Source organism: Copidosoma floridanum, unplaced genomic scaffold (genome assembly GCF_036245765.1).
Source record: "Copidosoma floridanum isolate Cflo_tuat_1 unplaced genomic scaffold, Cflo_Japanese_pri ptg000030l, whole genome shotgun sequence".
NCBI classification, from domain to species: domain Eukaryota; kingdom Metazoa; phylum Arthropoda; class Insecta; order Hymenoptera; family Encyrtidae; genus Copidosoma; species Copidosoma floridanum.
Genome location: NW_028321907.1, coordinates 12,148,129 through 12,162,857, shown reverse-complemented (window position 1 = coordinate 12,162,857; position 14,729 = coordinate 12,148,129). Strand labels below are relative to the sequence as shown.

Below are 14,729 nucleotides of genomic sequence, written 5' to 3'. Positions count from 1 at the left end.
AAAGAAATTGAAAATTTTATAAACTTTTGTTTTGCTCGATAGAAATACGGATGATTAAAAAAAAAAAAATGCAAAAATTTACCGCCGAGTTAAATCCCAACTCAAAACAGAAGGAAACGATGAAAAGATTTAAGAATAAAAGCTCAGCTCCAAGAGCTTCATACAGGTGCCCCAATAATATTTTCCACTTACAGCCTACACCCTCGTCCGATAATCGTTTAGCGTAGCGTAAAAGTCTCTTGCACTTTGATCTCGTTCTCTGATATCTCACTTTGAGACTTTTCCTCCTTCTGCTTCTCTTTCTCATTTTGCTTCCCTAAAGGGGCTTTTCTCAGGTCAATCGTGCCAGCTACTTTACCGGTATAACTACATACACTTCTGATACTGTCTTTTCTTCTTGTGCTCATACGTGTTCAACGAGGTGTTCATATATATGTAATACTTTCCGGAGGAGATGGGGGTACGTGTGCGCTGCTAATGGAAAAACACTACTTGCACAAGTGTCCCACGTTCCACCTACGATGGTAGTTTGTTTTTTTATGGTCTGTACACGTGTGTACTATACTCGCGAATGAACGTCTTAACTGTTCGGTTCCTTTGTTTTGCCTGTTTAATCATTTGCTTTATTGTAACAATTAATAAATTGAGCTGCTGATTTTATTCTTCTTGTAATATTTTTTTTCTTCAATCGTTTTTTATGGATGGTGGATCACTTTATTAAAATTAATAATTTTTTTGTTATATAGTATCTATCTATAGTTAATTACATGAATAAATTATTATAAATTACACGTAACCTATTGATTTTTTAATTTTTACATAGTTTGGAAATCATTCATTTATTTATATGCTGTTTTAAAAACATTAAGCATACGTTTTGTTGCGTATACAACTCATGCATGGCTAGTGTAGATAAGCTGGTTGAATGTGGTTCTCGCTACGCAACATTAGATTGGTTCGAAACCGAGGTATATTTGTGTATATCAGAAATACGTACGTAAAGACCCTTTATATTGTCTCAAAAGAAGAAGAAAAATTTTATATGACGGTTTCTGTATTTCAATAAATTTTTTTTAAATATTTGTTTGCGTTGTGTTATTAAATAATTTCACGATTAACGAGGAATAGTTAAAATAAGTATTTTTTAATTTTTTTGCAATAAATTAATAATCCAATTCTTGTATTTTTTCAATTAGTTTTACGTGAATAGAGAATCAATTAACTAATAAACAACTAAAATACTAATTTTTTAAACGGTATAAATATGTTTTTTTTTTAATAGGAAAAAAAAATTATACAATTTTTTTTAACCAATTCTTAAGTGAATAACAAAATCAGCACCTATGAAAACCACAAACACAATGGCAATATTAGTTATACGTTCTAAAAAATATTTACAAAATTAATTTATCATAAATAAATGACTGAATAATTATCAAATGACTGGCCTCCGGTGTTGCAGAGTTTAATTAAAATTAAAAGCATTTTAAGTTAGAAAATAATAATTCATGTTATTTTACCGTGTAAAGAGGTTTTGACAAAAAATGTAGATTTTTTGTAATATTTTATCCCGATGTATTTTCAAGAAAAAAAATCATTTAATTCCACACTTTAACATAGACTCTTATGGGGATCACTAATTGAATTTTATTAAATATAACCTTTTTGAAGATTCTGCGTGTGATTTTTTTTAAATTTCTTTATTTTTTTTTAAATACAGGTTATTTTTAACGAGGAGAGATTTTTTTAGGTTTTAATTCATGTCAATGGTAGTTTGAATACACTTTAATTGCTGACCCCATTAGAGTCTATGTTGTGGAATTCAATGATTTTTTTTTCTGCCTTACAAAATGTATACGCACATGCAATATTCTAAAAAAAAAATATAAATTTTTTTTAGCGTTATTTAATATTTCTTACATTTTGCTGGAATGTCCTTAAATCACCTATGTGCAAAGATCGTATGATTATTTTATTTTAAAAAATTTTTCATGTATTTATTCTTACTTTTATTGCTTTCATTTTTTCCAACCAACGTCCACAAAAGTCATGCAAAATCATCAAATGTACAATTCGGTGAACCAATGCACGTCCATTCGCCCTCTTTCGCGACCAAATTCGATAAGCCAAAAAGCTACATAACGCATGCCACCGCAGGGGCTTTTCCACGTCGACAGAAAAATCCTTTCCAAGCTGAAAAGGAACACGTATACCTTTCGCAAGAGACAGGTTTTGCAAGCCAGCGATATTTTTTCCTTTCAAAAGCCTGCACCTTTGACAGTCAACGGTATCCAACTCTTCTGCACACTTTCTTTAGCTTTTATAAAAATCAAGTACCTCATACAACCGCGCACTTGACAAATCCATCAATCATCACGAATCTTCTGTGAATTTTTCTTATTTCGTCGTATTAATTATTGAAAATCAGCGTTTTATCGTCTCCATGGATTCCTGAACAAAAAAAAGTGGAGTTCAAGCTCACAGGAACGCATACATATATAGTACGACAAAAAAAAAAAAAAAGAATGGGAGATCTCCCCCATTTCTGTTGGCCTTCTTATCCATCGGTATAACGGCTAAGTTCCGGTGTCCATTATCCATCGGCATCTAATAAACGTACATGTATACACCTCGAGGGTGAGTAAAACTCTGGGACAATGTATATCTATACCCATACGTGTACACTTGCGTGAGCACTCGTAATTTGAACTTGTCACGCGATACAGCCTCGAGACTTTCGTGGACGCCTTTACACCCAAGCTCGTATACATAACGCGTGCACAAGTGTACATACACGACGCAAAGTCTCGAGCTTTCGCGTGTGTCTCGCCCCCCCCCCTCAACTCGCATTCACCCACACACTTTGAAAATTAAATACCTCTGCTTTGAGGAAAAAAAATGTTTTTTTTTTTTTTAACCCTTCCGAGATTATATGTTTTTTTTTCTTGGTATTTATTTATTTTTCATTAGAATCCGAGTGCAGCGTACGTACACACACGGGGTTCCACCGCGACTCAATTAGCACGCAATATCGATGCGGTTGCGGGATAAGAGGCTGGGTTTTTTTTGACTCCGTGTCTTTTTTTTCCTCAGCTTAATTGGGCTGCTGAGATTTTAACGTTCAATTAACACGAGCCTCTCCTCCGTTGCGATACGTTGTGCTATACGAATGGTTTATCGTGAGGCTGCTGCGGTATGTTGCGTGCTTACATGCATATATTGTACGTTTAGTGAATATTTTATGGACGATAAGATGCCTTGTTGAACTTAATGTAATGGTTATTGATATTTTAAACAATATTGGAGTGGCTCTTTGTATAAAAATATTGACAAAGGCATTTGTTATGCCTATTCCGTGCAATCATTTATGTAATACTTTGATTGTTTTTTGGGGTTGTAATGAAATTGATATAATGGAAACAATGTGAATAGGATAATACTTTAAAGCATATTTTTGTGCTTTTAGAAGTAGAAGAACGAGAGAGGAACCCGAAATTAGAGCCTGCAATCATTTCTTTGGTGTAAGCTAAAAAAAGCACGAAAACGTGAATTAAAAAAGTTTCCCTCATCTCGATCCACTGCTACTTAAAGGATAAGTACAAAAAAAACTTGACTCGATGTAATTGCTCTGTAGTAGATGCAGCGACATGCATGTGAAATGCAACTGTATAATATTGTTTCAATATAATTTTATTGCTATAAAAATAACAATTTAATTCGATGGACCAGAAAAAATTTTCAATCTACTGAGTGAAAATATTTTATGTTAAATTCTTATTTTTATAAATTTACGGAACTTGACTTTTTAACGTAATTACACAACTTTTGAAATTTGCAAATATAACGAATGTTACGTATATTTATGTATTTAGATGAAAAAAAAACTTATCTTTTCGATACATAATCTTGAAAGTCTCTGTTAAAATTAAAAATGGTTTGAAAGAAGTCGTTGATTTAAATATTTGTAATAAAAAATTATAAAATAGTAACAAAAAAATTGCTATGTTTATTAATTGACTGCTATTTTTTTCATTTTACATAGTTTACTCGAAAGTCGTTGACTCACAATAGTTGTATGTCGTACCGCATAATTTTAGCTACGTGTCGTACCTACTGTATTAAAGATTAACTCGAGTCTCTCAGAACGAGACCCGAGACGAGAGTTTATTCGTCTTATCTCTGATTTCATTGTACTCTAATTTCATTCGCAAAGTTCTTGTTTTGAATAACTTGAACATTAACAAAAAGATATACCTAACAGCTCAAGAACAACTGTAAAATAATAATCCTGATATCAATTTTGGTTGCACGAACACCTACACTAGTCTAAAACTTACCTCCACTCTTGACAAAAACAAACTTTATGTAATTTTGGTTTCTAACAAGTCGACAAACTTATTTTGATAAAAAGGTTTTTCTCTACTCTATAATGAATAAATTCAAAAAAAAAAAAGAAAGTTTTTCTTGTTCGACAACTTCAACCTGCTAACACAACGTTTATGGTCATGGTTATGTTTTCCTCTTCAAAATATTACAAAGCCTCTGTTTGTCGCTTCTAAGAAAGAAGCCCGCTGCTTTACATTGTGGAGGGGCTATTATTAAAAGCTCATTCAAACTTGAGCAAGATTCTCTCGGGCTCCTCGAAAACAATTTCTCGACTACGTAATCAAAAGCAAGGAAACAATATCAATTATGGCAGGAAACACGAAGATAGCCCACCTAAATAATGCTTTTCCTTCTTAAGTGAACATTGATGATGTTGTCTTGAATTTACAGTAAGTACAAAACATAAGACTGTCTTATTCAGATGTAAGTCATTCATGATTCTTTTCAGCCTCCAGCTTTAAAATACACGCCCATCACAATCTTTAATCACGAAATAAAAATTCCATACTCAGTACAGCGATAAAAGCAAAAAAAAGTAAGCCAATGAAAAAACTACTGTAAGTTTTAACGTTTCCTTTTTTTCAAAGTAGTTGTACCCTACTTTCACTGTAAAAACTTATGTATCTCCACTGCAATGTGATCAATAATTAGCGTAACTTATGATAAAACTCACCGAATTTCGCGGTAAGAATTACCGTTTCTCTTTTGTTTTTGTGCCACTGAATTCCCATACACTCCTGCAAATTGAAAACCCGAGCGCTCATCACATCGCTCAAACAACAGCAGAGATTACTACCATCCAATACACGAGTTAACTGATGCACGGGTATAAGTTGACTCTGCGTGGAATCGCAATTGGGAAAGCGGTTATACCTGCAGACACAAGGGACACTCGGCAAACAATTTGCTGCATCAACCCCGAGATCGTGGAATCGCAAAGCAAAAACAAGCACACGCGTGCACCCATACTCGTCCCATTGTTCTTGGTCAACCCTGACCTCCGTACACGCATCAAACAAAGACACGAGCTGAGGAATTCTGTACTGCATGTGATTTTGAGAACCTGGAATGCTGCTAGGTACATGCCATGCGTTACGTACACTTGACAAAGAGGAGGGATGACCGTATGTTAGAGCTTTTCACGTGTGCAAGCTCAACCCGTGAGCTCCCGTAGCAGATGTGTAGCCCAAGAGAGTTCCGGAGCCATGGCACATATATATATACACGTGCCCGCATCGGCTCGAATTAACGTTTGCCGAAGCATATACCTAGTCCGCCGGATCTCTCTCTTCCATATACACCGCTCCTGTTGTCCTGTTTATTTACTACGCACGGACTATACTGGCTTATCCACGGTGTGTGCTTACGCTCGGAGGACGACATTGCGCTCGCATTGAACTTTTATGAGCTTTTGGGGATGTCAGAGCATCAGATGTTCATTTCCATGCTGTATACGCGCCTGTTTGGGTGATTATAACCGATTAGTGCTGGTAAAAAAAAGTGCTGCCTGAACTTTGTGAGGAAAGGGTGCTATCTATAAGAAACTTGATCTGAATTTTCGCAGAGGTAGTATGCACATAGAGTAATATAAAATTGAACTTTGTGAAACGATAACGATATTTCAACCTTTGACTATTTGGATTGAAAACTTTATAGGATTTCATTAAGGTGGTTCATTAAAATATAGACGAAATCGTTGCAAAAAATGAATCAATTCAACTTGCTACGGTACTCGAAGGAGTGGTATCAATGGATATTCTTTAGGTGCAGTTTTCCATAAAAATTGTAATTGTTGAAAAATCTTCCATTCACTCAAATACCAATTTCACCCTTGATGTTTTTTGTGTTAACATTATTTGTGTATATTTCAAAAGTAAGTATGTCGAATTTCAAGTATTGTAATGTAATAAAAAAAAAATCTGAAAACCATTCAATATTAGGGAGCTTCACCCATGTACCTAAAATGAAGTATACCATGTAACGCAATATCCACTGCGAGCTGTATTGACTCCAATAGAGATATGAAAGAAGGAGGAAAAAAAAGAAAGAATTTTGGGGAAACAATATAAAGTCCATACATACAAAACAGGCCCGTTCAATTTCTTTCATTACACACTCCTCCTATATTGCCTCGAAAAGTAAAATAAATCTCCGTTGGGGCGCTTGGATCTCTACATTTATATCCTCACAAACGCCGTCGCACTTGCACGTGTATACAACGTTAATTGAATTTCCACAGCGCAGCGTAAGTAATTTAATAATCACGAGGTGGGTATAGCACACTGCGCGTCGAGCGGATCGAGAAATTAGCGGCCTTTAAAGCAGGTGTGCCCGTCAGAGCCCTGAGCTTGTACCATACCCACTACACCTACTTCGACAAAGTCCTCTTAAAAACTCAGCGAGCGAGGGCAGCTATTGTTTGGCATGGGACGCGGAGTATCTGACGTGTGCGATCGCAACGTATGGACAGGTCGGCAAATTAACGTCGTGCATCGCGTGTATTCGAAATTGCACATTGGCTTTAGGGTCTGAATTCATGGAACTTGTGCTATCCTGCAAAATACTATTTCTCGCATAAAAAGTATATTGGTATGCATAATAATATGTGGTGTTCTTAATGCATGGATATATTTTTAATGTAGGGAAGTTGATCTTCGTAGCATAGCAAAAATTTTGTGAATGAGGCCCCAGTTTGATCTGTCCTACCAGTTGCAGTATATTTTCGTGTGGGTACACAACTGTAGCCATGTCGTTGGCTGCTGCTCTGTATCGTTGTAGCTTTCACGCTTAAGTATATGCTATATGCTTGTGCTTTTATGATAATGGCGTAGTGATTTCATGTGGACGAGCTTGCGTTATTAATATGGATGAATTATTTTCTTTTCATGTATGTATGTGTTACGATATTACAACTTGCATATTATATATGGGCACAGTCAATATATTAATCGAATTATTCTGAAGAGCTTTTGCCCACAAGCGTTTTCTCTGTCCATGTAACGCGAGATTTGTGACTAAATAATCAATAGCGATGGAAATATACTCAATTTTGTTTAATCGAACCATATGTTTCTTTAATTTAATCTTAATTAATGCAGTTTGTACACGTTTACTTGAATGTGCTTCAATTATTAAATTCACCTGCTTCAAGCTTGTATTTAAAATAGCTATTTTTTATAAAATGCTTGACAGGGGTGCTAGTAAGTGTAAGTATTTGAGAAATTATAAAATCGAGATGGTTCGTTAACTATTTGATCATACCTACTAAAGTTAGTTTTTTTTTTTTAAATCAATTTTTTTCCTCTCAATCATTTACATAATAAATCGTAAAAAAAAGGTTGCCTTATTGTATAATATATACCCTACCATTAAATTAAAAAAAAAAAAATTTTTAATTACATTTACTCGTTCACACATCTTTGAAATATGGAACAAAAGCATTCTTCAAGTGGAAGCAAAGACTGAGTGCACAAAAAATCTTACTTTTACCTCACAATTACGCGCAACTACAGAGTCTCGATAAATCTCAGCCCTAGCAGCAGTGAACGACTTATTCCACATGGAGGATGGTACCTAAATAAGCGCGTGCAAACGACTCGACCATTGCCTCACCACTGCTCTATTACTTCATGCAACATAGCTTTAACGCTTACCGTTTTACTTTACTTATTATCCTTAAGCCAAAAGACCCTCCTCCCGGTTTACTGGCAATTTTCGTAATAATAGGCGTGGCACGAAATAACCGAGAAATTGCCGATTCAGCTCCTCTTGCCCTCCCCCCCTACCCATATGGCACGTTTATGCGTTCGCATACTCGACTAAACTCACTCTCTCTTGACTTTAAAAACGCGTGCTGCCGATGCTTTTAGCTTATTCCCTTTCTTACCTTCTCGAGTTGTGGTTTTTACAGTCTGCACGCAGCGAATGCACTTTTATGCCCTTTTTGCGTGTCCCACTACCTTTCCTCCACATGTTGTTTTTTGCTGGATGTTGAAAAATTTTCTTCTGCTCTTACGGGTACACCTGAGATTTTTAAGGGCTGAAATTTAATTACTCTAATGAAGTAGGTTAATTTGAAGGCTCTTTTGCCAGTGCTTGTGTTTCCGTTGCTGCTACTGCTTAGCTTCTCTTTCCTCCAAAGTAAGAGGTGCTCTAGTTGTACATACCAAGGCTAATGTATTTTTTCTTAATATCTCTACTATATTATCAAAAGGGATGAAAAAAATATTAATACTGCTTGCATATTTAGGATACAAAAAAGGGGGGAAGGAGGACACGTGCGTACTAAAGCTTCATTTTCGAAATCGCGAGGGGAGAACAGCGTGTATGACACATAATATGCACACAGGGGTAGCTGAACGAGATAGAATTGGAAAAGAATATTCACGTGTATGGGTGCCTCGATACCAGAAAGTCGAATCGACACGCAATATGCGCATAAATGTGAGTTCGATATACCTATACGTGTAAAGAAGATACATAATCCGACGTCTGTTGCTGACGCCGCTGTGCTCACGAGGTGTTATTGCTTGAATATATTCATAAGTATTGTGAATCTTTAAAAAGGATTTTTTTTCCGTATTTCCATATTTCCGTGTATACGTGTGAGGGTGAATTAATTTTTTTCCTCTACCACAGTAGAAAAAAATTGTGAAAAGAAAATTTTATCTTTCATTCAAGATCTAGACTTTTTTAAACATAGAGTATACCTAAGATAAACTTTAAAAATTATAACTTTAAAAAAACAATAAACAAGTTAAAAAAATTATATAAAATAAAATAAAAAAGTAACAGAAACAAAAAAAAAATTGTACGTTCTTTAATTCATTGTTAATACCGAACATTTGGTTTCAAGTAATAAATTGACTTAAAAAAGTTTTCAGAACCTAAGAATATTTTATTAACATACTACTCCTGTCACAAATACTTAAATTCATAAAAAATACTCTAAAAGAGAATATTTTACAAATTAAAAATCCATAGCACAATTATTTCTTGTTATTGAATTAAAAAAAAAAAACAAAATGAAAATCAAATCAAATTTTAAAGTAATCATAAGTTATGAGACTCTTAATATAATATATTAAGAGTCTCACATATTAAAGTTATCTTATATCAAACTCAGAGTGGATTTATCGCACCATTATCTCAAAAATTGATGGTTCGAAAAGCATTTGTCTTGGACTCGTTATTTACAATGTGCTGAAAAAATGATGGATTGAAAATAAATACATGCCAGTACTAACATATACAGACAACATTTTTGGTAACTGACAAATTTTTATCTTACACGCTGTACCGTTGCAACGTTTTTAGTAAAACTTTTTATCTGACAAATGCAAATCATCTGTTTAGAAGTCAAATTTATAATTTATAAAAATGATGATCAACATTTATTATTCATTACTGCTATTGGAAACTTAATTTTCAAACAGCAACGTAACAAAATAAAAATTTTTTTTATACATTTCATTATATTTTGTCATGACTTTTTTCTGTTGCAATAACCTATTTAAATAAATACGCCCTAAAAATAAATATATTTGAAACTGTTAGAATTGTAGAATAATTATTTCAAACGTTTAAAAGAATATAACAATAAAACAAGTTTTCCATCAGAAGTTCAAGTAAATTTTGTTCAAATTTTCTCTCTGTCAGTACCCAACTAATCCCAAATACCTAAACGATATCAAACTCCGTAGATTCACCACGCTGTTGTCTCCAAGACTGATGGTTCGAAGAGCTATCGTCTTCAATCGGCGATTGACACTTTACTAAAAGACAAATGGCATTGCGAATGTTTGGATTGTTAAAAGAGTAGATCATTGGATTCAAGCTGCTGTTTAACATCGCCATGAAGAGCGCCATATGATACATTTCCCGTCCCGTATCTGTAAGTTCTATAAATTGTAAAAAAAGTGAAAAGCTAATGTAGGGAAACCAGCAGATGGTGTAACAACCCAGGATGGTCAGCACAACCTGAAGATAAAGAAATGATCAACACCAAGACGACATAAAAAATGTGTAAGAATTTTTATTTAGATGGATACAAATGAGGTGTTTACCTGATTGCTCTTACTATATTTGTACTTTCTGCTCAAACCAAGTTCTTTTGATCTTTTGTTTAATCGGTGCAAATGGGCCCGAGTTTCTTTCCATATTTTGCAGTAAAATACGAGAACACTAATCCAACTTATCAGAAATGCCGGTACTATAATCCCACTAAAGTAGTACCTAAAATAAAAATTATTTTTATGATTTGCTGTTCGTAAAAAAAAAAAAAATAAAACTTCTAATTGATATCATAAGGTCACACTTGGGAACGACAGTCACGAATTCACATTTGTCCGTCGAGTGGTATCTGTTCCAGTAAATGGGCATTGAAGATATAAAAAAAGCTGTGCACCAATTGGCCATCACCACAACTTTTATTACGCTCTTGGTCATGTATCTTGGATATTCAAAAGGATAATAAATTGCTATGTAACGATCAACAGCTATTGTCATGATGTTGAAGAGACTTGTCAAAAAGGCACCACAGGAACATACTTGCCTGTTTAAACGAAAGAAGATGATGATAAAATACAAATTTTTTGTTTACTCTTACTGTTTCGATTTAATAAATGTAACCATTTGGTTCTAAATTTTATTAACTATTCTAGTGTAATAGCTTGACCTACAATTGGGCACGACCTACAATTAGTGTATTGTAGCGCAGTAAAAGTACTGATTTTATTTTGTTTTATATTATCCATCTCAATGTGTAGAATTTCGTCTCAGAGTGAGAAAAAATATTACAAAGTATTACATTACTCACTTGAATATACACACGTTCTTGTAGTCATTCAGCGACGGTTCGAAGAAAGCAACCACTTTGTAGAGTGTCACGAGACCCACACATAGATCCGAGATAGTGAGGCTGAGCATCAGGTGGTTGGTGGTGACTCTAAATAGTCTGGGACACAACTTTCCAGCTATGATCGTCATGCCATTACCAAATACAATTACTACTGCCAGTACTACGGTAACGATAAACTTATACATCTCGATACACCAATGTACCTTATCCAAAAAATTATGATTTTTTATTGTATCTATCCTGCCTTGGATAATTCGATTGCACCATTTAATTACGAGAGTTCATCATTCCGTCATAAACTCTTTTACTTATTCACAAAACAAAATATATAGACTACTAAAATTTTCATAAAACAATTAAAAACAACGACTGATAATTTACAATGTGGTTTCATTCTCACAGTTTTCTCCCCACGCATTGTCACCACAGTACTGCAAATGAACGTAACAACATGTCAGAAACAACAGCACCACCTTAATTAGCAGATCAATTTCATCAACGAGATTACTACTCTACTTTATAGAGAGGAGGATTTCATTTACTTAATTTAATTTTTTTTTGTCATCAATGTATGCAACGTAGTTAGGTATTACGATGTAAGTAGCTTCTAGTATATACAGTCCTAATGTCCTTGACTCGAATTAACAAAGCGGAAATTATAAGAATTTAGTGTTCTAAGTTATTACACTACTATGGATGCACAAGTGGTCTTAGAATGCAAGAGACATGATTCATTGCGTTCAAATGAGCAGTTGAAGGATACTAATTCAATAATTGAAACAGAAAGAAAAAAAACCTCTGCTAATTTATTAACACAAAGCTTTGCTATTCGTATAAATAATTGTTCTTCATTTATTAATAATAAATCTTAATCGGTAAGACTGAAAATCATCTAGTCTTTAAAGCGACCATAGTGCACAATTAATAGAATATCAACGATCAATCAGATTTTACAAAAATTGATTATTTTTTGAGTTTGAGAGAAATTTTTGTACGTTTTTATTTTATAACCAATCTACAACCTCTGTTAGGTAGTCAAATTTAAAATTCTTCAAAAAAAGTAAAGTTTTTAATTCATCAAACACATTACTCATTGTACATATTTTTTTTATAATACATACTTCAAATTGATTTTTTTATTCACATATAATATTGAGAGCGTGATCATTAAATTATTTTTGCGTCACAGTATGACTATTTTTATCTTGATAAAAAAATACGACGTAACGTAATTTACTTGTGTAAATATTGTTATTTCCATCATTTACATTTTACACTTTACTTTATGTCCAAAACAAAAATAGTTCAATGAAATTGCAATTTTAATAACATTGTATTGAAACAAAGAAAGATTGTAGAAATAACTTGTACAACTCTCGTTTTCCAGTTCAGATATGATTACGATTATTAAACAGTTACATTTAGAAAAGTATCAAAACAAGTTACGATTTATTTTCAGTGATTAATTATGTTTTTTTAACTCTTTGCTTTTTTTACGATAATGTATATTATATATTAAAAAACGAGCTAATTTTAATAGTTTGCATCCGTTAAACTCTTTGCACCCACGGTAAGAAAATAATATTTTTTTAATCATTAAATTTCTGAAATAATTATTTTTATCATAAAAGTTAGATAAACATAAGTGATTACAGGTTACATATCATCCAAAAATTTTGTTACACTTTTCTGTCAATCTCAGCCAATATCCAACTAATCTCCAATCATACAACATCAAACTCGATAGATTCACCACGCTGTTGTTTAAAAGATTGATGGTTCGAAGAGCTTTCGTCTCGAATCGGTGATTGACACTTTATTAAGAGACAAATGGCTTTGTGAATGTTTGGATTATTCCACGTGTAGATTATTGGATTAATACCACTGTTTAATACCATCATAAACAGAGTCATATGATACACTTTAAGACTAGTGTCTGTAAGTTCATGAAATTGTAAAAAGAGTGAAAAGCTAATGTAAGGAAACACGTTGATCGTAAAGGAACCTAGGATTAAAAGCACAACCTTAAGAAAAAGAAATTAATACCAAGACAATATACGATCATGTATAAATTTAGGTTCATCTAAATAAGGTAGTTACCTGATTGCTCTTACTATATTTATACTTTCTGCTCAAACCAAGTTCTTTTGATGTTTTTCTTAATCGGTGCAAATGGGCCCGAGCTTCTTTCCATATTTTATAGTAAAATATGAGAACAATGATCCAACTTATTAAAAACGCTGGTACAATAATTCCGTTGTAGTAGTTCCTTCAACGTAAAATGTGAGCATGATTTACTATTTTCAAGGAAAAATAAGACAACAATTCTACTTAATATAACAAGGTCACACTTGGGAACGACAGTCACGAATTCACATTTGTCCGTCGAGTGGTATCTGTTCCAGTAAATGGGCATTGAAGATATAAAAAAAGCTGTGCACCAATTGGCCATCACCACAACTTTTATTACGCTCTTGGTCATGTATCTTGGATATTCAAAAGGATAATAAATTGCTATGTAACGATCAACAGCTATTGCCATGACGTTGAATAGACTAGTTAAAAAGGCACCACAGGAACATACTTGCCTGTTTAAATGAAAGAAGGGTGTAATAAATTCTTTAACGAAGTTTTTTTGAAAACTACAGTTAAATGTATATGATTATATGCGTATTGGGGTGGATTCTTTGTACGTAAAATACCCGTTTTTCGTTTATCTTAACATTTTGTATTTTTAAATTTAACTACTAAGTTTTTATTTTTCTCAATTAATGGCTAAATAGCTCGACTTACATACGAACGATAAACTTTATTGAAAGGTAGCTGCCACATGTAGAACAGGCACAAAGAGAAATATGAAAAATATGCCCATATGGGTACAAATACAACATATTAATGATGGGCACCACCCATAATTAGTGTATTATAGCGGAGCAAAAGTACTGTTTCTATTTTGTTTTGTTTTATCCATCTCAGTGTGTAGAATTTCGTCTCAGAGTGAAAAAAAATAATACTAAATATCTCATTACTCACTTGAATATACACACGTTCTTGTAGTCATTCAGCGACGGTTCGAAGAAAGCAACCACTTTGCAGAGTGTCACGAGACCCACACATAGATCCGAGATAGTGAGGCTGAGCATCAGGTGGTTGGTGGTGACTCTAAATAGTCTGGGACACAACTTTCCAGCTATGATGGTCATGCCATTACCAAATACAATTACTACTGCCAGTACTACGGTAACGATAAACTTATACATCTCGATACACTAATGTGCCTAAAGATAAAATATTATGATTTATCCTGCATTCGATGATCCAATTGCACCTCTTTTAATCACGAGAGTTCATCATTTAGTCATAAACTCTCTTACTTTTTCACAAAACGAAATACATAGACTATTGAAATTTCCATAAAAAATTGAAAAACAATAACTAATAATGTATATCGTGGTGTGCTACCAACAGTCTTCTCTCCATGCAT

General features: G+C 33.6%; 1 protein-coding gene across 1 annotated transcript; it reads right to left on the bottom strand.

The window, feature by feature from the left end:
* Window positions 1-12,969: 12,969 nt before the first annotated feature.
* Window positions 12,970-14,505, bottom strand: LOC106642574 (G protein-coupled receptor 12-like). The gene is made up of 4 exons (XM_089596473.1): window positions 14,279-14,505; window positions 13,597-13,833; window positions 13,346-13,514; window positions 12,970-13,269 (listed from the first exon to the last, which is right to left on the bottom strand). Exons 1-4 carry the CDS (start codon window positions 14,503-14,505, stop codon window positions 12,970-12,972), a joined length of 933 nt encoding a protein of 310 aa, XP_089452599.1.
* Between the last annotated feature and the right edge of the window lie 224 nt (window positions 14,506-14,729).

Excerpts from the sequence above, each read along its gene's own strand:
- LOC106642574 (XM_089596473.1), bottom strand. The coding sequence starts at position 14,505 with ATGTATAAGTTTATCGTTACCGTAGTACTGGCAGTAGTAATTGTATTT. Across the intron at positions 13,834-14,278 it reads AAGAACGTGTGTATATTCAA|GCAAGTATGTTCCTGTGGTG; the intron begins GTGAGTAATGAG and ends TCATTTAAACAG. Across the intron at positions 13,515-13,596 it reads TTCGTGACTGTCGTTCCCAA|GAACTACTACAACGGAATTA; the intron begins GTGTGACCTTGT and ends TTTACGTTGAAG.